This window comes from Populus trichocarpa, chromosome 2, assembly GCF_000002775.5.
Source record: "Populus trichocarpa isolate Nisqually-1 chromosome 2, P.trichocarpa_v4.1, whole genome shotgun sequence".
Lineage (NCBI taxonomy): Eukaryota > Viridiplantae > Streptophyta > Magnoliopsida > Malpighiales > Salicaceae > Populus > Populus trichocarpa.
The window spans coordinates 2,930,331-2,952,287 of NC_037286.2; the positions used below are offsets into that span (position 1 = coordinate 2,930,331).

Below are 21,957 nucleotides of genomic sequence, written 5' to 3' on the forward strand. Positions count from 1 at the left end.
GGAGAAATTGAAGTCGCAGTCGGAGCTAGAATTATGCAGGAGCACATGAATATCTTGCTACCAAATTACTTAAATCTCAAACCTGCCAGGACAGCGGACTCGCGGAGGCTCTGTGTTTTTACACCTATCAAAATTCTAAATATCATGGCCAAAATTAAAAATAAAATAAAATTGTGGACGAGAATTACAAAGGTAACAATCAGACAGCACTATCGCATTACGGAGAAACAGATTGTAGTTATTACGCATTCCTATCATTCAATTAATTGCAAAACCGAGGAGATTTGCGAGCCATATGGGCTTGGCTTGTAAATTATACGCCGCAAGACTTGACTAAACAAAGATTTTGCCTTGAGTAGGTGGTCATGGGGCTCCCATGGATGCAGGCATTTAATGTGTGGTCTTGGCTAGGAGATAGACTCAAAGTTAAATGGTGGCATCTTTCCCTGTAATTAACGTGGGGGCAGTGTTGTTGGAAGGAGGAACATCTTGATGTTGAATTCTACTTGCCTACATTGCCTTGCAGCAGAAACCCATTTTTTTTTTTTTTTAACAATTAACAAAAACCAAAAGGATGGTGACTCTGCTGTTTTACACTTCACAAAATATTATTTATTATAATAATATATATATTTTAATTTTATCATTTGATTTATTAAAAATTAGGTTTTATATTTTGTTGTATTTTATTTTTTATATGGTTATATCGGTTTCATTATTTTATATTGTTGGTATGACAAGTTAACCCGATTCGACTTAAGTTTTTTTTTTTAAATGATATTTTTTTTTCAATTTCATCATTTAATATTGAATTGATTAAAAATTAAAATTTATAATTTGTTTCACTTTACTTTCTATAAGATTATTCTTGCCCAAGTCATTTTATTATGTTCCTTTTCTTATATTGATTTTCTTATAATTTCATAATTCAAATAGTATTTGTTGACAATTGAACTTCATAATTTTTTGTTATGAGATTTTCTAGTCTCATAACCTGAGTTTACATGGGGAGTTTTTATATATATATTTTTTATTATTATTTAACATTGAGTTGATTGAGAATTGCGTTGTATAATTTGTTTCGATTTGCTTTATATGAGATTATTATGATCTTGTAACATGGCTCGTGAATTTAGCAACCTGAGTTGTTATAAATTAATCCAATATGTTATCATTTTAGTATTTTTTTTTAAAATATCATGAATTTTTTTAAGTTAAGCTATATTTTTAATGGTTATTGAGGTTATCTTTGAACATAAGTTAAATGTAACATAAATTTAAAAAAATCTTCTACTAAAAAAAATAATATTTTTTATATTAAAAACTTCTTATCTAGCACACAACATAGATAATAGTACAGCCTTTATAAAAGAAAAGAGAATGGCATAATTCATTTAAGGTCATGTAAGGCTCAAAAAGGCAAGAGCTGACCATGCCACATGACATTACACATGTCATGTACCGTCCACGAGACCAAATCAAATTCCAAACACAGAGGGTCCCATTTATGTCAAACCCATATGACCATGCATTGCCAATCAAAGACATCCACGAGGGACCCTCAGGTCACATGGGGATGTCCCCATCAAACCCTCATGATCCAACGTTCCTTGATTTGCCTCTCAAAGAATCAAATCTCATCCGTTCGTTCCTGGTCCCCAGCCTTCAATACCATCGGCCGTGCTTGTCTCTTCTTTGTCCCCCTCACTGACAACACCAAACTCCATTGTGCGTCTCGTTTGACAAGCAATGATATCTGTTGCCGTCTTTCACTTCAATGATTCAGCTACACGCGCAAAACTCAGGCGAGTTTCTGTTAGCCCAACCTGCGAACCCTACTTGGCAATATGTGATTGGTCCAGAGGGTAGAGCGTGTGGCACAGGTTCGTGGGGATATCATTCCTGATCAATGAAATTCATGCACGAACAGAATAAGTCACCTGGATATTGTCCCTTGTTAACAACCCTTATAAAACTATTTCTGTATCGCCTCTTTCTCAGCATCACAACAACAGTTTCAAGAAATAGTTCAACTTTGATTGATTTGGAATATTCAAGAATTCCCTCTGCGCAAGAGGTTGTAGCCAAAAGAGAGATTAATTATTGTTTGACATCATCAAGTTTTGCTCTAAGATTTGTGATAAGCAATGGAGAGGTCAATGGCATACGAAAGACATCTAAATCTAAAGGCAACAGAACTGAGATTAGGGTTGCCTGGAAGCGATGAGCCAGAGAAACCATCAACTACTCCTAGTGTTAGGAGTAACAAGAGAGCATCACCAGAAATATCAGAGGAGTCTGGGTCCAAGGGCAGCTCTAGTCTGTCCTCCAATGTTGAAAATAGTGAAGGAGATGATGCTCCTCCTGCCAAGTAAGTTCTTTCACCTCTAACATATTGAACAGCCGAATCTTTCTGCTAGACGTGATCAAGATGAGCAACTGCGTTGTTTGGTGTCGAATATCTCCTGTGATAACATGTTTGTGTTGGCTAATGATGGCAGGGCACAAGTAGTGGGATGGCCACCAATCCGATCTTACAGGAAAAATTGCTTGCAACCAAAGAAAAACGATCGAGTTGATGGTGCTGGAATGTACGTCAAAGTGAGCGTGGATGGAGCTCCTTATCTCAGGAAGATTGATCTTAAGGTGTACAGGAGCTACCCAGAGCTCCTCAAAGCATTGGAAGATATGTTCAAGCTTACCATCGGTAAGTATATGCAAACTCCCTTATCACATATATGATAAAAGTAATGATGATGCATTAAATATTGTTTCATCGTAATTCCTAATTAGAGTCTAAACAAATGTTTCAGGAGAGTACTCGGAGAAGGAAGGATACAATGGATCTGACTTTGCTCCTACTTACGAAGATAAAGATGGAGACTGGATGCTTGTTGGAGACGTTCCATGGGAGTAAGTTCCATCTTCCATGGTTTTTTTATCTTTTATATAGATTTAGTGCTCTACCAGCTATCTGTTTCCCCAAACTTACAAGGGTTTTGATCGTATTGCAGTATGTTTATCTCCACCTGCAAGAGGCTGAGAATTATGAAGGGATCAGAAGCTAGAGGATTGGGTTGTTAACAAAAAGCATATACAGAACACAATTGTTCAAAACGTGTCAACGAAAGGAGATTTGGAGATGTTTAGGACGAGAGTAATCTGCCTTGGGGTTCTACAAGAGATTGTGAGGTCTCTCAAGGTTACTGTAATAGGAACAGAAACATATTTGATCAGATGTTTTTTTCTTTTCCCTTCTCCGTGTAGCTTGATTTTGCCTTCATTTTGTTTTTGTTTTCTAAAATCATAAAGAATTAATACAGCTGGGAAAGAGAATAAATGGAAATTCTCGAGATCCAACTGCACAGAGAAAATGTATCGCTTTCTTCCTAGATTTGGATATGTATCAATTACACTACAGATACAAAAGATTATACTTTTTTTTTATCTGAATCATATACGAGTGTTCAATATTCAGTGCTAGAAACAGAGATAGAAAATATTTGCTTTTACTTGGTAATTGAGGCTCTTTTTTATGCTTAACAGTCTAAATGAGATTTGGTATCGTCATACATGAGCCATAGCATTTGTAGGGGAATGAGAGATTGAATGGACTTTGATATAAATCCAAAGACCTTATTTCCAACAATATTTTCCAAATCTAGTTCAACAATATTTTCCTTTTTCCATTGATGGTTCAAAAGAGAAATTCCAGCAGGAACTCATACCCTCTTCAATCCCACGGTAGGAAGAGTTACTTTGAGAGCATTTTAATTCCACATTAGGGTTCCATCTAAAACTGTACATCTCAATTCATCTAACAAATATTGTTTTTGGCATAACAGGGAGAAATGGGGGCAAGTCCAATAAAAAAACCCAGTTCGAGCACTAAATACCCAGATGATCATTTACAAGGATGGATGCTAACATCACACTTCATTCATACAGAGAGGAGATGAAACTGGGTTTTCAGGAATGTACAGAAAAATTGCAGATACCTTTCCACCAATTTGCTGGAGAATGAATCCCATCCAAGCCAGATTGCCTGGAAGGGCTTTACCCGATTCTATGAGCGTACGTTACTAACATTCAGATTGAAACTTCATGTATATGCAAGACCAAGACAACAAGAAAAATGAAAAAAGGGGCAGGCACATGATTATGACTCTGGCAAACTTCCATTTTTAGGAAGAGAGGGCAACAAAATCTAGAAAGATGATCCGGCGAGAAACGTATTTCAGTATTTATAATTACTCGTCATCAACAATGACTAGAGAGATTGCTGATAGGAGAATAAATTTCTTTGATTCCCTCCTATTCTAAATGGTAGCTGGGGGGGAGACACTAGAGCTGCTACCAGTTCTAGAATTTCTGTATTCTTGAAGCCTTGCTACCTCTATCATCTACGGACATTGAGTTTCAATAGAGCAAGCTACTAAAAAGCTGAAAGAGTATCTCTTATCATTATGAATAACAGAAACATCGCGATTAAGACAACAGAGGCATCTATTCATCATCAGTCATGTCTTCTCTAATTACTTTTATTGTAAGCTACTAGTAGTGAGCAAAGCACAAAACGTCAAACATGATTGTTGAGGACGTAGTAAAGGCGCAAGAGCTCAGGTATGACGCTGCCAAATATAAAGTCTAAGCCATGGGTTATGTGTCCATCTTCATATACAAAAACTCTGACGTGGGATTATATGCATATCTCAACAAATATCGTGTTGATTTCCTTAATTATGTTAGGCTTGTTAGCTCTACATAAGCTGGATGGATTGAGGTCCAACCAAGCACTCATGCATAAACACTAAAATAATCCAATCTTACATAGAATACGCTATATAATGCTCCTGATTAAATCCATGAAGAAATACCAGTCCATGTTGGACATGTTTCTTTAGGCCAAAACGAAGAACCATGTTTTATAATGACAAGCATGTTGATTACGGTTCTAAATGGTTCAAAAGCCACAACTAAACTTACAACTCATAGTCAATATATTTCTACATCACATAATATAAATACAAAGCCTATTCTGGAACTTTCAAAAATTACCTCAGATAAAGAGGGATAATAACTTGATAAGCAGGAATTCCACCATAAGTGAAACCAGTAATGGGGGGGAAAGCACTACAAGCTATGACAAGGACAAGAAATCATCACCAGACATTGAACTTAAACGCAACTTAGAGTCCTGATCACGAAGAGACCCCATTCTTTCATCCAATATAGCTAATTGTGACTTCACCCAGGATGGATTGTACCTGCCTTCAACCCACAAAGCTTCTCCAGTGTCTTTGTGCTTGAAATCAGGATATTTTGGGTTCCTCTGTAAATCAAAGAAATAATGGTGAATTAACATAATGAATGAAGCATATAGGAATATATAGCAGCAAACAATCAATTTGAAGTCCTCATGCAGAATTAACAAAAGGCAGACTACTTCAGGCCTCTTGATCCATTTTCATAAACAATTATGAAAAACACCATAAACTGAAAATGGATTAACAGAACAACAATAAAACAGAATCTTAATGCACGAAGAATTTTTTTTCAGAACATACAAACACAAAACGATCATTGCATCAAATGCAAGCACTCAAGAACTTTCCAATCAAACACGATGGCAAGAAGCATATGTATGCATGCATTTTCTAATTTATTAACTAAGACGACTACCTTGTCCTTCCTGTTATCCCACCACTCCAACGGACTAGCAAAAAATGCTTGCCACCGTTCTTCTGTGGAACCCATGTCATTTGCAGTGTTATTACCAAACTTTCTACCTGCAGGCAGTTAAACATCGAATAACGTCAACAACCAAACAATAACTTTACATTCGAAATCTTATGTCATAAAAGACATGTGATTTACCAGCTTCCATGTTATTAAAGCCTCGGTCATATAATCCTGTCGGAGAGCTCCTCTCTATAAAATTCAGCTGCTGGACAACCACCTGCAAGAAGTTGGAACAAGATAACAATCCAATTGAATAAGCTTATTAAAAAAACTAGCCCAGAAGCACATATGACCATAGCACAACCTTGTAGTAGGTCTGCAGCTTCCCATCATCATTTTCAACTGAATCTGAAATCAGACGACCAGACACGTATATTTGCTGGCCTTTCTCTACATGCTGAGAAACAACTTGGGCCAACTCATCCCAGAAAGTCAAATTGATCCTGGGAAACACGCATTATCATTTCCATAAAGGGTTTATGAAATTTAAACCCTGTGAAGCAAACTGCAATGCTTGTAATATCACAGGAAAGCAGGAAACAAATGTGTGACAGAGCCCTACAAGTAAAAGGTAACAGATACTGAACACATGCCATTAAATGTACCTATTTCTAGGCTACGCAGATGCAACTGTAAATAATTAAAAGTACAAAATTCAACTTGTTAAATTAAAAAAAAAATTCACTTATGTTTTGCATATGTGCATTTTGTTTACCAGGAGGTGTCGGTTGCAGATTTCTTGACAGCTAGTCGAGTCCAAGCGACTACCTTGCCGGAGGGGAGGTGCTTGATTTCTACAGGGATCCCAACGATGCCGATGAGGTGCACCGAGTTACAGAGCTCCTTGTTCCATTGAATCTCAGCCGGTTTAGCATGCGTAACCGTTTGACTGTAGTGGTTGTCTCTGAAGTCAATGGAGCATTTCAAGCTGCGTTTGGGGAGGGACTTCTTAGAGGAGGAGGAGAGGGGGCTTAGGGGTAAAGTAGGGATTTTGATGTTTGTGAGAGGGTTTTTTGGAATGGGAAAAAATAGGTTAGCTGTTGATGATAATGCTAGTGTTTGCTCTAGAGCCATTGTTGGAAGTTGAAACATTTTGGTCTCGCTGTGATTTAGATTTAGACTTTATGGCAGTGAATGGCCATGAAACGGTGAGTTTTAAAGGTGCCGATACTGTGAATGCGGTGGGGAGTTTGGTTTTGCTGGAAAATATCTTTCAAGGGTTTTTGGCTCCTCTTTTCACCGCACTCTTCTGGTTATCCTTGTTCAGGAGATGAATGGTGTCCCCTTTCGCGAGGAAGATGGGCTAGTTTCAGTTTTGGCATTGTCTTTGGGCTTGGCATGGATCCGTACTAGCACCCTGTTTTTTATTTCAAAACAATTTATATTAAATGAATATGTTAGTCTCTTTGAAATAAATAAATAAAATTAGAGAGGAATATATATATATATATATATTAAGATTAGAACAACCGTCTTTCGCAAAAGGTATTTAAAAAATAAAACTTAATAAAATTGTATAAAATAATTGATTTAGAAAGAACTTTCAATTAATTTTTTTTCCAAATAATAATATGAGTTGACAACAAATTAAACATAGAATGCAATATAAATGGCAAATATTCGGCTAATAAATACATTTTGATAAAAAAAAAAGCATAAAAAGTTTTAGGGCAAATCTGATCCAATTTAATTTAATATGAAAAAATTCTCTCCGAGTATGAAAATTGATAAAAAATAATAAATTAAAATCAATTTTTAATTAATCATATTCCAGATAATACACTGTGTGTCACTTTATCTAATCGATAAATCACATTAAAACTGATTAAATTCTCATTTATTATTTTTATTTTTAGAAATCCGAAAAAAAAGGGACAGCTTCTCTATGTTTTATGGGCCGGGCCTTAAAACAATCCACATCCACCAATCTTCACGTGTCCAGATTCAAAGAGCAGACTAGATTAATGGGCCTGACGAAAACAGAAGCTCGCCTACCACTCGCCGATTAGCTTGTACACGCATCATACTCGGAATATGCTGGCTTCATTCATTTCCTCTCTCGGATTTGTGGTCAATATCATCAGCATCGTCCCACCCAACCAAATCGTCTTCACTCTCCACTGAGCTCAGCGTCCCCCGAAAATGCTAGCTCGTCTCGGAGCCAGGCGTCTCCTCGAGATCCGTCAAGCTCTCCGCTTAACTCCTCAGGTTTTCTCCTTCGATTTTTATTTCCTATCGTTTTTCTCTGCATCCAATCGCCTCCTTCGATCTCATTTCTCTCCGTCTCTCATTTCCACAGGCATCTCGATCCTTCTCCACTGCCTTGAACTATGTAAGCACTAATCCTCCCTGCTACGAAATCTTGACTGTTTGTATTGAATTTTTCATTATTTAATTTTGAAATTACTGTTGTGTGAAATTAAATTGGGGTTTGGTGCAGCACCTTAATACTCCGGAAAACAATCCGGACCTTCCATGGGAGTTTACGGCGGCGAACAAAGAGAAGGTAATGTGAAATAGCTAATAGTTTTAATCTTTAAGTAATTCACTCTTATTATTTTTCTCTCGGTCTGTGTATATGGCATTTTCACTTAGTTTTACATGTATTTTCAATAAATCTTGATCATTTATATTCATAATTATTAGTAGTAATCGGCGGAGACAAGCCACTGAAATGGGTAGCCTTACTAAACTAGAGCCTGGTCATGAAGGTAATGACCTTGTAAATCAGAAGAATCTACAATTATGATGATGCTATGTAAGTTGGGCCACTGAAATGGGAGTATTATATGATAAATGCAGGTTTGGAATTAAATGTTTTGTGCAGAATATTGGTTAGTTATAGGAGACTTTGGCGTGGAGTGATCATTTTGTTGGTATGTTAGTAGCGTCGTTTATGGGCTTGAAGAAGTTTATTGCCTTTAGCAAATATATGAGAAAGGTGATCGATAAAAACAATTTATGATTCGGTGACCTTCTTCTTCAGTGTCATAGAGGAACTGCATTGGAGGGTGATGTGGGATATTATTGTGTGAAACTCGCAGGGTTCCTAGGCTGTAACTTCTTTTCCTCTCTTGGGGTGCTGATGTAACAACTTTTTTAGAAGTTAAAACTCTGTGTTAGTAGATGATAGTGAACTCTTTGCATTTAAAGGAGGCTTCTTTCTGGGGGTTGTTATTACCGCTGGCCATACAGTAATGTATTCATACATGAGGAATAATTCTCCTCTTCTGCTGTCTTCAATTAGAGTTTTGGTAATTTTCTTCCTTGTCTTGGTAGCGTGACTGTTAAACATGTACAGACAATTTTGCTGGTTGTAGCTATTTCTCCTTTAATGTGACCATGGTGATATAATGATCTCATCATTGTTATGAGGAAGATGAGAGTGAAACATAACATCAGCAGCTTGTACCTAAAATTCTGTAAATCACAAAGACAACTGTTTACGTTCTTCAATTATGTTAGGATCATGCACTTATGAATTCACCAAAAAACATTAGCTATTCATAAGGATAAAACTTTGTTTCCTTAAATCAGCAGTGCATATCCAATTTTTAAGTGGCTTGTAGGCTTGAAGGGTTTCTCTATTAGTGTGAATGGGTGAGGCAATTAGCCTTGTATTCTTGTACTGCAGTAGCAGGGCAGTTGATCAAAGTATGAATGCTGGCCCTTATAACCCTGGAATCTCAATCGACCAGAAGCTTGCCTAGCCCCTATCTTTAACTCCCTTCACCAAAAACATTGATTGTTCTCTTAGCTGATTTTCTATTAATGTTTAGATGTTATCATTTCATTTTTCATAACCTCTGATGTCAGGTTAAAGAAATAATATCTCATTATCCATCCAACTACAAGCAATCCGCAGTTATTCCTCTGTTAGATCTTGCACAGCAACAGCATGGAGGATGGCTCCCTGTTTCAGCAATGAATGCTGTAAGTGGACATGATGTACAAAAAATACTGATTTTAATTCACATGTATACACTTCTAGCAGTAAATTTGAGCTAGTCTTGTTAAATACAGGGAATTTAATGGCACATTTGATATGTTTGTGGTAAACAAAATATTTGCGGGGAGAGTTGGATGCTAACATATCATGGCGCCTTTCTATTTTAATGAAGTGTTATATGATATTTTATCATATTGTGTTAACAGTTTGTTGGTTGCTTGTCTGTTGTCGAATCATTTAGGGATTACATCTGGTTCGAAGGGTAAATCTGGCTTTAGTTACTGTATTTTCCCCCTTTTTTCACATGACTCTTCCGATGGTAATCAAGCTAAAAAAATCCTCCAAAATCATGATTTGGCATTATCCGACCCCCCAACCCTAAGCTAATGGAGAACTAGAAAATGCATTTCTTAATCACATAAGCAATTGGATGTGTATCCAAAATTCACAAATGATCACATTTTTTCATATCAACTTGTTATAACCACAAGGGTTTATGGCTATGCTCCCCACTTTGTCAACCATTCTTCAATTCCAAGGCCAAGTTATGAGGATCTATTTTCTAGTGAATTTCATACTCCATAATCCTGGTATTGATGGCATGCCTGTGACTGGACGATGGAGATTCAGGCAAGCTAGCCTTGGGATACCTCCTGACCATCAAACCAAAAAAAAAAACCAAAAAAAGGAAAAAATAACTTGGAGCCAATTTATTTTCTTGAAGGTTGTACCTAATATTGTTGTATCTATCAGGGGAAAAAAATAACCTAGTAGAATAAGCATTAAAGCTACCCTGTTTAGTTTGAGGATGGTTTTATGCTTGGCACTATGTATAGTATTCTTGCTTCAGCAGGTGTGACATTCTTTTTGTCCCTCTGTTCTTATTTGTAGAGCACAAAATTATAGGAGATGCAAAATAATTGATATCTTGAACATAAATGGATAGATTGATAAAAATCCAAGATGGCCATGAATTGTATTATTTTATATCAAATATTTTATTATTTTTCCTTCTGAGTTTCAGTGAGATTTACTGGATTCTTTGGTTCATATAATCAGATCACGAACTTGTTTTGCTAACATGTGTTGCCACTTTGTTTTTCTTAGTTTTTAAACCTGTTTGCTGTAAATTTCAAATTTTTGGATATCTTCATGTGACTAAAAGAAAGATAATCTTACTGGAAAGCAGACTGATATATGATTAACAGTATTGAAATGTTTTGTGGATCCTCTAGGTGGCTAAGGTAATAGAAGTTGCTCCTATCCGTGTGTATGAAGTCGCAACTTTTTACTCAATGTTCAACCGGTCTCCTGTAAGAAAATTTATCCTTTTTTACATCTTGCTTTCTCTACGTATGCGAAATGCAATTTCACGAGCCTCTTTAATTGGTTTTTCAGGTGGGCAAATATCACCTATTGGTTTGTGGCACAACACCATGTATGATACGAGGTTCACGTGAAATTGAAGATGCATTAGTAAAACACTTGGGAGTGAAGCGCAATGGTGAGTTCTAAATAACATGCTTGGCTTCTTTTCACGTTACAGTGGATCACATGTTATTTAGAATTTGACTTGAGATTTGGAGAATAAACCCTTGCTTCCAATTTTTAACGTGCAGAAGTAACCAAGGATGGCCTTTTCTCTGTTGGAGAAATGGAATGTATGGTGAGTATTTCTTCATCCATCTTTATTAAATGAAGCGCTGTTTTCCTTAGGTTGTACTTGAATCAGGACTCAGTAATTGGAAAGAACTACATCCATGCTGGATGCTCCAATGAAATTTTTGGAAAATGGATTTCAATGTGTTTATTGCTAGGTTTAGTTGAAATCTTCAAGTTCTAATTAACAAATACAAAGAGGAAAACTAGCAACAGAAATTATGGGTATTTTATTATGGATTACCCAGTTCTCTTGCTGCACATATTACTGTTTGAGTGCTCCTTGTCCTGTGGGGTAACCGCATGGAATTGTATAAGGGTATTAGAAGGTGATCAAATGCAAATATATTGATTAGCTTAGATTGTAAAGGCTCTTGCCATCTTAGCAGAGAGATCGAAACCTATTTCACAGGCAATTGGTGGTTAAGGGGTGGCAATCCATCCACTTAAAAAGTACAAAAACTATATGAACATGGATAAATAAATACAGGTCTTTCATGATACTCTTGATCATCTTTTGTTATGGATGCATGGTGTGATATTAGTTATTGCTTTTCTGCAGGGATGTTGCGTAAATGCTCCTATGATTACAGTTGCCGATTACTCCAATGGATCTGAAGGATATACTTACAATTATTACGTGGGTCAATGATTACTCTGTCTTTAAAAGTTGAGTATTCGTGTGTTCAGATTATGTAAAACTTTCAGAATTTTATGTTGGTCTTTCATTTTAATTGCAGGAAGATGTTACTCCAAAACGAGTGGTTGAGATAGTTGAGATGCTAAGAAAGGGGGAGAAGCCACCGGTAAGACTACTGGCAGGGGATTTTGATTATCTTTACTTTTCCCTGGGGTTTTTTTTTTCTCATATGACTAGCGCTATTATTGCTGTAAACTCAATTTCTCTTATGCATTCCAGCATGGCACACAAAACCCACAACGCACTAAGTGTGGACCAGAAGGAGGCAATACTACTCTGCACGGAGAACCAAAACCTCCTCCATGTCGGGATCTTGATGCCTGCTAAAGCGCTATGGTAAATGCTGTCTCAAATAATTCAAAAAATGGAGTTTTTCAGGCTTACTTGATGATTTGCTCTTGTTTCATTAAGCTTAACCATCTTTTTGTATTTTCCTGCCTGCCTGGTTTCTGGTGGATGTTTAAATCCATGCAACTGCTTATTTCAAGTTGTGAAATGGCTTAACAGATCATTGATGTCCTTGGATTCTCATAAAATCTGTAGGTGGTTGAGGGCTTGCCTTTTTATGGTGGCACTGAAAACAGTTTGTTGTTAACACTTGGGTATGGCATGGCTCATAAAATGTAATTCTAAAACCATCCCTAAGATGTTTCTTTGGGGCACCAAAAAAAAAGGAACAGAAAAAACCACCATAAGATAACGAGTCAAATTTTGTTGATTCAGAAGTGAAACGAGGGGGAGAGAAACCCAGATTTCCCATGAGTCTGTCATTCAGAGGTTAATATTTTCCAAGCTTTTTTCTTTTCTTTTCTTTTTTTTCTGACACTAGGATCTGTACTCAGTAGCAACCAGCATGTCCACAAGCTTTGTTTCTTGGATTTCTGAGCTATCCCTATATGGTAACTGAGCCATCCAGCAAACTGGACACCCAAATTGGATGACAGTTTGAGCTTGTTGACCTTAAGAGGAATGTTCACCAATGTCGTGATAGCTGTAACGATTTGTTTATGTTTGATGCGGTACTCCGCACTTGGAATGGACTGTGTTTCCCCCTCATCCGGAACGAGAACTAATAGTATAAATAAATGATAGATTATCATGATGTCAGCTCTGCTTTATCAACTTGCCTCCTGTAGTGCCTTGAAAGTGATAGACATTTATCCATTTTCGTTGTAGGATTTGAGGATGGTGATGACCAAGTTGTAGTAGTGTGCGACTAAAATGCGGATATTAAAGACGATAGACATTAACATATTTGCAGAAGTTGAATATAAGCGTGGATGTAGTGACTTGCTTCATTTTTCGTAATTGACCAGCCCACTTCTGTATTAGGTTAAGAGTTGGATTAGGGTCAACGGAGGAATCGAAAACTAAACCCAGCAGGCTCTGTATCTGCAACTCTTCTGTTCTAAAACTTCTTGAAATTTTTATTATTTTTTAATTTTAAATTAATATTTGTTTAGTGTTTTTAGATTATTTTGATATGTTATATCAAAAATAATTTTTAAAAAATTAAAAAAATATATTATTTTAATACATTTAAAAGAAGAAAAATATTTCCAAGAACATTAAGAATCATATTCTTAAAAACACTCCCTTTAATGAATCCATTCACATAGCACCGCAGGTACAAGAATTGCTGCGGATACTTGCTGTTGCACAGACGTGAGTGCGGTTAATCACGGGCGACAAGAAGAGGAAATATTTGATAGCAATGTATGATGATACTCGTCGGATTTGCTGAGGCATTGAGGGAAAAAGGACCAGCATCTCAATGACGCGTACAAAAGCTGTTTTGAGTTTTTTCCTACTTGAATCGAAGTCCCCTCTTTTAAGGATTCTGTTTCCTGCCCTTCAAGTACATATTCGCACTGAACGAGCATTTTATGATTCCAGGAAGATGGCTGTGTTAACAAAACAGTCGGATTAGCAACGGTAATCAACACAACCCAAATCTCCCATTGGATATGTCTCTCTCCAATGATTTCATCCTCCAATAACGATTCAGGAGAAAAGGAAGTCAAATTGCTTTTTGAAACACCACGCGCACTTTTTAAACAAAGTAGCACCATCATTTTCTGTTGGACTAGAACACCCAGCATATTGAAACAACCAGACATCTACCTTTGCATTCCATTTCCTCTGAAATACACTACTACAATAATAGTATTTACTTTCAGTCTACCTCTTTTACAAGGTCCCACAACCCACTACAAAAAAATTGAGCTCCACTAGAAAAGTGCTTTCATCATTTTCCACTCCCCCACCACTGATTCCAAAAGAAGAGCATGTCATGCGAGCTTTGAAAAGTCTCCTCTCACTCGAACTTGCAGAGCGCCTGCATTTTTTTAGGCATAGACATCGAACCCCGTTTTGAAAAAAAGGCTGGAAAGAAAAGGAAAAAGCAAGAACTATGGCATCTGACTTTGATTGCAATTTGAAACTCGGGGAACATTTGATCGTGGGGGTTGAAACGGGACAAATAAGGAGTGGGACCCTAAGCATTTGGTGACTTTTAAACGGGACCGCGGGATGCTCCCCCCTTTCCACGGTTCTATGACGGGGGGTTAGTTTCTGGTTTCACAATAGTAGTGGTATCTGGTGGTTGTGTGTGGTAAATTGCAGTGGCTAGTGTGATGGGCATGATGCAAAGAGCCTTTGATTGGAGAAACTGCATGGCAGCACCAACATTTTCCTCCATTAGCTTAGCTACCTGTCTTTCAGTGCCATCATTTGACCACTTCTCCCACGCCAGTTGGTTTCTTCCGCCTTCGCCAGTTTCATCCTATAGTAAAAGGAGTGAGCTCAGTTGCCTGGGTGCAAAAGGGAAAGGAAGTGAATTATCCTCCATAAACACTATCTTTTCCTTGTTACCTCAACTGGTGATAGTGGGATGTCCGTTACAAGTGGCGCAACAGCACCAGCTCCGCCCAGTCTACTCATGCTTAATATCTGTTAAATTGATGATGTGTCATTATTTAAAAAAGGAAAGAAAGGGGAAATTAATAAATTCATTACAGTTTGTGTGAGCACTTCATTTCCCCATGAATGAGGTACGTACCTAAAAAAGACACTGAATATTCAAACTTTAATGGCATAACATATAATAATTCACCTTTTCCAGGCAATCTTCATTTCATAATTTGTCATTTATAGTGAAGATATTGTCATTCATTAAAATTTATGAGCATCCAAATATTCCTGAGGGAACTATACATGACCCTCTCATTTCCTCGCAACAAATTCTACCACAAAAGTACCAACAATATTTAAAGACACAAAAAAACTTGGTTCAGAAATGGAAGGATCAAAGAACAAAAAGTGGACACCCAAGACAAAAGGGAATCTAAAATTAACTGACAAGTGGAAATTCATAATTTATGTGGAAGACCATAATCAATATTCTAAACAACTGACCACCAATAATTTGGCTTTTATATTCTAAACAACTGACACCACACCACCACTATTCTGGCATAAATGCCTGTTTAGATTGGATGAAAGAATGACTCTTGCTAAAATCACCCATTGGTTCAGCAATCATCAGAACATTGACTGGCATAATCAATTATTCTCAAAACATAAATTAGAGTAGAAAGGGGGGGATAAGTGACTAAAAATCTTCTTGACTCTTCACAAACACAAGAATATTGATGTTCGCCATAAAGATATTGGCTGAATAAGATTATGCAATTGAGACTGGAAATTTCGAGATCATACCTTTACTTGAAGCCTTAAAAACTTCACATAATCCACAATTTCATCAAGCATGGCGGCTCGATCCGTCTGTACAAATAAATTATGCATCAGTGATGGAGGATGGATTGAGAAAGAAGCAACCATCATGCTTTGTGAACCTTCCTTTCCTTTGATCAACCAAAACCACTCATTCTATAGCCATATTCCTAGAACAGTACGCCTATAAATCCCCACCTATAAACTAGAGGAATCCTACTCCATTGGACTTTTCCCTTCTAGTACTTATCACTTGATCCATTTTTTGATTTCCATATACACAGTTCATTCTCATTTCCATCACAGCGATTGATTGGAAGCCAAAAGTTGGAAAAAGACTTGAAAGTGTAGGAGTCAGGACACAGATGAACCTATCAAAATACAAAATATCCTGTATCCTCGTGGACAGTCAAGTCCAGCTAGATAAAAAATATGCACGGAAGGAAATCTATACTCAGATGTGATTTCTTGGATATACCAACAAATATTCTGTTAAATCCATAATCCCCAAACAGTTCTGAGAAGAATACAACAAACTTCTGGCAAATGGCCAAATGCTCATATAATTTATGTCAAGGTGCTCAAGTCATATTAATGCATTTGCCACCAGCAGAAGAGGAATCTAATCAATTATCATAGATGCGCACGGTTAAGGCAAACTTGATCACAGACCTAAAACTAATCATGTATAACTCTAGCAGTTTCAGCAAAATTAACCATTTTAACTACATGACACTATATTGAATTTTTCATATTCCATTTGAACACATACAATTTTTATATATTAGTTGATTCCCAATTTGTAGAAAGGTTACTTGTTAGACTTTATAAGCAAATTTTTTGAACACAACTGAAACTCCACTGCATTGGCAAACTGCAGTCTGATACTCAAACTCCTTCTCCCTTGTCAAATAGGGCAGCTTTTCTATAATGGGCTCGGTAGTAGGACTCTGTTACCACCACACATTGCCACATATTTAGCACCTAGGAGGTGATAAGTACCAACAAGTAGAAAGCAGTAGATATTCGGTCTAGGCCAGCTTGTTTGAATATCTTGGCAGGCCCATAATGTGCTGTAATTAAGGCTGCGAGACAAGTCATTGCCACTGCCAGATAATCCAGCATAACTACAAGGTCAACCACCATGGAGTAAAACTTTCACAAACCACCACTAACCATCCCTATGGTGAATTTCTTTACTGAAATCAGACCAGAGATTTGAAACAATAAAGTTGTCGTAGTATTTAAAATCATTAACCTCAACTTGACAAGCCCTACTAATTTTTCAAACAACTTGATTCAGGAAAAGAACTATCCACTTGGTCAAAAATAAATTCATTTGTACTTCATTAATTGTTTAATGTTTTTTCCTTCCAACAAAAGATGCAAGAATGAATTGCCAAATGCTTTTCCTGGAGTGCAGAAAGCAATCCCATTCTGCAAGAAAAATTATGAAATTATGCAAGGGGAAAGACACTGACCTTGTTCACGCTAGGAACCAGCTCCTGCAATGCCCTGATTCTTTCGGCTATTCTTTCTCTGCGCAACTGTGACAAAAGGGGAAAAAAGATCAAGAACAACAGTGCAATTTCTATGGGGAAAGACAAATGAAATCTGAAAGATGAGAAAAGAACAATGAACTCAAGAGCCAGCACTCAAGTCCTCTCTAACCCTTCAAAACATCATAATATGTGCCTAACAATCCTTCTTGATGTATAAAGGTTGTGATAGTCAAAATCACATGGAAACATGCCCATCAAAAGAAGAGTATATGAATGCTTTTCAATTCAACACAATGTAATCCACGTCAAAACCTTAAGATAAGTAGGTTCCCAGCAAGATTGATTGTAATGATGAAACTAGTCAGTTTGAAACCTCAACTCTCAGTGAGATAACTCCCTCAAACCAAAGCATTAGTGTGGTGACATTTTAATAAGATCATAAACATCATACTGATGGCCTTCTTGCCAGATTTTTTTTTTATATAGATGGCCTTTTTACCAGATTTTCCAGAGAGATATGAATTAGATTTATCATCATAGATTCATAAACACGGCATTTTAGGCATGCTAATCATGAAACAGCTACATTTTGAATACTTGCATTGATTCTTCACTGACACCACTTACTGATCAAACAACAAAAAGCCTCATTTAAAATACAATTGCCAGGACTCAACCCAATTAAATCTTAATAAAAAATAATAATTTGAACTTCGAACATTAATCAGAGCCTATATTTTACTCCTTAGCATGAATGTTCAAGTTGCAGTCTCTCTAGTCCTCCCATTTTACTTTATAGTCAGTAAGGAACAATTTGTATCCTTTATTCTTCTAGAGCCATGTGTAGTCTTGACAATATTATATCATTCCATGGTTACCACTATTGTGCATGCTATATTAAGCTATTTCCATGCTTAACATTATCGTGCATACTACATTAACCTTACCCGTTCAGCAATACTGTGAGGATCTGTGGCCTGGCCTCGCCTAGCCCGTACCCTTGGGCGCATTGCTGGTGGATGTGTAGCTGCAGTGACTGTTGTGGGCATTGGTTGACCATGAAAAACCTGCAAAAATATGAGAATCTTACCAAAGACAGATTACAGTAAAGGATAGGCTATTTCACCAGCTCCACTAAATCCTCCAATCCCAAAAACATAAAGTTGCAAAAAAAGGAAACCAAATATGTATGAGTGAAACAATAAACTGCCTGACAATGGTTGATCACGCGAGAAAAGATAACAACAGACATTAAAAATCAAAGGTATTGTGACAACACCAGAGAGGAAAGAAACGTTAGGTATAATTTGGCAATTCCTAGAAAATATTGACTAATCTAGATATTAGAATACATCAGCTAATTATGGTGCTTGTGCATAGATTGACAGTAATTTGAAAGAATATAGCATATATGACCGTGCAATGAATGTTTTTCACCACTAGGATTGGACTACAGCAGATCAAATCCAGATCACTCACGTGAGAGGTGTATCCTGACCAACCACTACACTGTTACAATTCGTTACTAGATGAACCAAAGAAAATTTATGATTCTTATTGAAGCATAAAAACTGATTCAATTTAACGTCATCTGAAAACTTGAGTGGATTTCACTTGAGCAAAATCAAGTTTTCTTCTGTTCTCAATTTCAACTATTACACACAATCCCTGCTCCCTCACTGTTCCTTGCATGCCAACTTCAAAAGCTGACAATTTCACAATTAGGCAATTGTCCAATCCAGCAAAATCAAACCCCACAACACCCCACATGTTTGACTTCTCAAGAAATCATTTGTCAACTAAAACAATATCCAATCAGCCAGCTATAATGTTGAGCTGGTAAAGATCTACTACAGCCCCCCGAATGCTATTTCCACTGTATCACTTAATTTTCCTTTACTGACCATGATCATACAAAAAGAAAAAAGAAATTATACCTTAGAAGGAGAAAGAAAACTATAGATTAGGAAACATTTGTATATAAGTGTATCAAAGTAATCAGTCTTTGCCACTCAAAGGAGGACCGACAACAACCAGCTTCCTATTCTTTTCCTGTGTCAAAATACACATCTTGGAATCTCACTACAGTAACCTCCAAAGATCAACCACCTACTTTTATGTCTCTATATGAATTCCTTTTTCTCCCTCACGCTCTCTCTACACTCTAATGGAAAGAGCTACAAGCATTGAAAGGGAAATAAAAAATGATTAATTAAGAGAAATTAAACTGGCTTTTGAATTGCATGTCTTCAATTTCTAAATTAATAGTTTTAATAAGATCACTATTTTCCTTTTTCGAAAAACTTTAAAAATAATAATTTCGCTCCGAAGAAAACTAAACTAATACTGCAAAAAAAAAATAACTTTCACTCACATTTCTAACTCTACCATCAACAATATCATCACGGAACCGATTCCCACTCCCGGACGCCTCCTCGGGCTTCAGAAACCCTCCCTTCCCCTGCTCCAAGCTAAGCCCCAGTGGAAACCCGTGAAATCCCGCGCCTCCGCCTCCAGGAGCACCGCCGAGTGCGGAGATGTGGCCGGAACCATCACCGGAGCTAAGCTGAAGCATCATAGGAGCTTGAACAGAAGCAGTGCCAGCCAAGCCAGCGTCAGCTCCAACCAAGCCAGCTTCAGCTGAAGCAAAATTAGGCATCCCAAGAATTTCCTGCAGGAAATCATCGGTTGGAGGTTCGGTTGGGTTATTGGCCATTTGGAGTAGGTCTGGGAGGAGTCAAAGTGAGTAGAGATAGCGAGTTAGGGATTCAAAAGAGCATCCATTTACATGCAAAACCGTTTTAATTGGAAGGTTTACGGCATGTTTGGGGCATGAAAGATTTGGCAGCAGTCGATTTCAACTACTTAAATTGTGGCCAGATCTCGTGTTTTGAAAGAACTGTACTCTAAAGGATTGAATTCAACTGCTTACAAACATGTACGGAAATCAATTCTCTTTTATAATCGCACGAGAGGAGGTGTGATTTATTTGAAGAATTCTGGCCTGATAACTCTTCACATTCACAGTGCCTAGACTACCCTTCGATATAAGAATCTCACTCGCGCAACACATGAGTCTCCTGTTTTGTTATGGGTTTTCTTATTGCGGTTTTTTAAAAAACAATTATAGTTTTAATAAAAGTATTTTTAGTTGATATTTAATATATATATATATATATATATATATATTTAATTACGAGTTTTTACATTAACAGAAGTCTCCATAAATAAAAAAATAAATTATTTTAATTTTTATAAAATCAAAGCAATTATGTATAAAGAATGAAAATTAGTAGAACATTAAAATATCTCTTAGTGGATAACTTTACTATTTGACTTTAGCCCATTGACGTTGCTTCTAAAATATACATGTTTTTTCTTTCTCATTATTATGTTATGTACGATTTAAAACTACGTGGCATTGCTGTTATTTTGACTCGGAATAAGTTTTTTTTAATCAATTTAGAGTTAGATTTTGTGGGAATATGATTGTTTTTAAAATATTTTTCACTTAAAAATATATTAAAATAATATATTTTTTAATTTTTTAAAAATTATTTTTTATATTAGTGCATCAAAATGATCTAAAAATATCAAAAAATATTAATTTGAAGTAAAGAAAAAATAAAAAAAAATTCAATTTTTTTCAAAAGCGCTTTTAAAACGTAAAAATAAATATTTTACAAATTATTTTTGATATCAACATATCAAAATGATCTGAAAATATAAAAAAAAATTAAAAAAATAAAATTTGAGGGAACACGGTTTGCACCGCATTTCCAAACATACTCTAATTTAACTAGGATAACGTTAACTTAATTAACTTAATTGTTAGTTTTTAAAAAATTAAAATAATATTAATTTGTTTTTATTAAAAAAAACAATCAACTCGAACAAATATGGACAGTCAATAACTAAATTCTTATAAGAAGTTGACTTTCAAATCCAAGTTTAGTAAATACAATTATATCATATCTATAGTCATGTAAATTCCTCTCTTTTTTTGCTTTTATAATAAAGCTGATGTTAAAATGACTCCCGAAAGCTGTATTGTGAATTTCAGATGTTTGTCAATAAAGATAAGATTGACCGAAAGGGATCAAGGATACACTTGTCAGGAAAATACGTACTCTAAAAGGATAATATAATAAAATAATATATTTCAATTAATCTCTAAACATTTCAAATTACACAACTCAATTCGATTACGATGACTTAGAATCTGTTCCAAACACGAGAATTTAATTGGTTAATAAATTGATCTCTACTTTAATAATAGAAACGAGTTCATTTCATGAATGGAATTGGTTCCGTATACCTTTTCAGGGATTATTTGCATTCCTTCTCTTTTTAGCTAAGTACCTCGGCTTTCAAAGTTTCAGCTTTTCGCTTTGCTTTGGCTTGCTTTGTAATACTGCTGGTGGCAGCTAGTGCCCGGCGAGGAGTCCTGAGAGCGAAGAGACGGGGGGGGGGGGGGGGGGGGGGGGGCGAAAAGGAGTGGCTTTTATCCTGATTAAAAATGTTGTGCTTTACGTAAAGGGAACGCGTTAATTTACATCTCTATCCACTTTCCATTCTGCTTGGGTTTATCGACAAACGGTATCGTTTTTCTCGTGCTCGTGGACCCACCCAGCAAACTACATGCTCAATTCCTTTCCGGACAGGGATGG

General features: G+C 36.4%; 4 protein-coding genes across 7 annotated transcripts; 2 read left to right on the forward strand and 2 right to left on the reverse strand.

The window, feature by feature from the left end:
• The first annotated feature begins 1,856 nt into the window (after nucleotides 1–1,856).
• Nucleotides 1,857–3,456, forward strand: LOC7472001 (auxin-induced protein 22D). The gene is made up of 4 exons (XM_002300768.4): nucleotides 1,857–2,371; nucleotides 2,502–2,707; nucleotides 2,814–2,913; nucleotides 3,015–3,456. The coding sequence occupies exons 1-4, from the start codon at nucleotides 2,148–2,150 to the stop codon at nucleotides 3,082–3,084; spliced, it is 600 nt and encodes a 199-aa protein (XP_002300804.4). The 5' UTR covers nucleotides 1,857–2,147; the 3' UTR covers nucleotides 3,085–3,456.
• Nucleotides 3,457–4,857: 1,401 nt separating this feature from the next.
• On the reverse strand, nucleotides 4,858–7,062 carry LOC7480001 (protein OSB2, chloroplastic). Its single transcript, XM_002302040.4, has 5 exons — nucleotides 6,458–7,062; nucleotides 6,047–6,185; nucleotides 5,878–5,959; nucleotides 5,683–5,789; nucleotides 4,858–5,332 (listed from the first exon to the last, which is right to left on the reverse strand). The coding sequence occupies exons 1-5, from the start codon at nucleotides 6,832–6,834 to the stop codon at nucleotides 5,141–5,143; spliced, it is 897 nt and encodes a 298-aa protein (XP_002302076.2). The 5' UTR covers nucleotides 6,835–7,062; the 3' UTR covers nucleotides 4,858–5,140.
• A 683-nt stretch (nucleotides 7,063–7,745) lies between these two features.
• LOC7472002 (NADH dehydrogenase [ubiquinone] flavoprotein 2, mitochondrial) lies at nucleotides 7,746–13,891 on the forward strand. 4 transcript variants are annotated; one of them, XM_024595974.2, is made up of 11 exons: nucleotides 7,746–7,950; nucleotides 8,042–8,074; nucleotides 8,183–8,248; nucleotides 9,559–9,675; nucleotides 10,927–11,004; nucleotides 11,090–11,195; nucleotides 11,311–11,357; nucleotides 11,913–11,990; nucleotides 12,091–12,156; nucleotides 12,270–12,386; nucleotides 13,670–13,891. In XM_024595974.2, the coding sequence occupies exons 1-10, from the start codon at nucleotides 7,885–7,887 to the stop codon at nucleotides 12,375–12,377; spliced, it is 765 nt and encodes a 254-aa protein (XP_024451742.1). In that variant the 5' UTR covers nucleotides 7,746–7,884; the 3' UTR covers nucleotides 12,378–12,386; nucleotides 13,670–13,891. The 4 variants fall into 4 exon arrangements, with proteins under 4 accessions (XP_024451742.1, XP_024451741.1, XP_024451739.1 ...); XM_024595973.2 differs by having other exon boundaries at nucleotides 13,678–13,891; XM_024595971.2 differs by lacking the exon at nucleotides 13,670–13,891 and adding an exon at nucleotides 13,227–13,511.
• Nucleotides 13,892–14,153: 262 nt separating this feature from the next.
• Nucleotides 14,154–20,345, reverse strand: LOC7480002 (transcription factor UNE12). Its single transcript, XM_002302041.4, has 6 exons — nucleotides 19,662–20,345; nucleotides 18,235–18,354; nucleotides 17,267–17,332; nucleotides 15,771–15,836; nucleotides 14,925–15,002; nucleotides 14,154–14,835 (listed from the first exon to the last, which is right to left on the reverse strand). Exons 1-6 carry the CDS (start codon nucleotides 20,001–20,003, stop codon nucleotides 14,605–14,607), a joined length of 903 nt encoding a protein of 300 aa, XP_002302077.1. The 5' UTR covers nucleotides 20,004–20,345; the 3' UTR covers nucleotides 14,154–14,604.
• Between the last annotated feature and the right edge of the window lie 1,612 nt (nucleotides 20,346–21,957).

Bases quoted from the DNA above. Each gene is read 5' to 3' on its own strand.
- LOC7480002 (XM_002302041.4), bottom strand. From the start codon at position 20,003: ATGGCCAATAACCCAACCGAACCTCCAACCGATGATTTCCTGCAGGAA. The intron at 17,333-18,234 runs GTAAGGTTAATG...CTTTTGTCACAG, and splicing joins CTCACAGTATTGCTGAACGG to TTGCGCAGAGAAAGAATAGC. The intron at 15,003-15,770 runs GTATGATCTCGA...TCAATTTAACAG, and splicing joins TTTTAAGGCTTCAAGTAAAG to ATATTAAGCATGAGTAGACT.
- LOC7472001 (XM_002300768.4), top strand. From the start codon at position 2,148: ATGGAGAGGTCAATGGCATACGAAAGACATCTAAATCTAAAGGCAACA. The intron at 2,708-2,813 runs GTAAGTATATGC...CAAATGTTTCAG, and splicing joins TATGTTCAAGCTTACCATCG to GAGAGTACTCGGAGAAGGAA. The intron at 2,914-3,014 runs GTAAGTTCCATC...ATCGTATTGCAG, and splicing joins GTTGGAGACGTTCCATGGGA to TATGTTTATCTCCACCTGCA.
- LOC7480001 (XM_002302040.4), bottom strand. From the start codon at position 6,834: ATGTTTCAACTTCCAACAATGGCTCTAGAGCAAACACTAGCATTATCA. The intron at 6,186-6,457 runs GTAAACAAAATG...CGTGTTTCCCAG, and splicing joins TCTGCAACCGACACCTCCTG to GATCAATTTGACTTTCTGGG. The intron at 5,960-6,046 runs GTTGTGCTATGG...AACTTCTTGCAG, and splicing joins AGCTGCAGACCTACTACAAG to GTGGTTGTCCAGCAGCTGAA.
- LOC7472002 (XM_024595974.2), top strand. From the start codon at position 7,885: ATGCTAGCTCGTCTCGGAGCCAGGCGTCTCCTCGAGATCCGTCAAGCT. The intron at 11,358-11,912 runs GTGAGTATTTCT...GCTTTTCTGCAG, and splicing joins TTGGAGAAATGGAATGTATG to GGATGTTGCGTAAATGCTCC. The intron at 11,991-12,090 runs GTGGGTCAATGA...TTTTAATTGCAG, and splicing joins GATATACTTACAATTATTAC to GAAGATGTTACTCCAAAACG.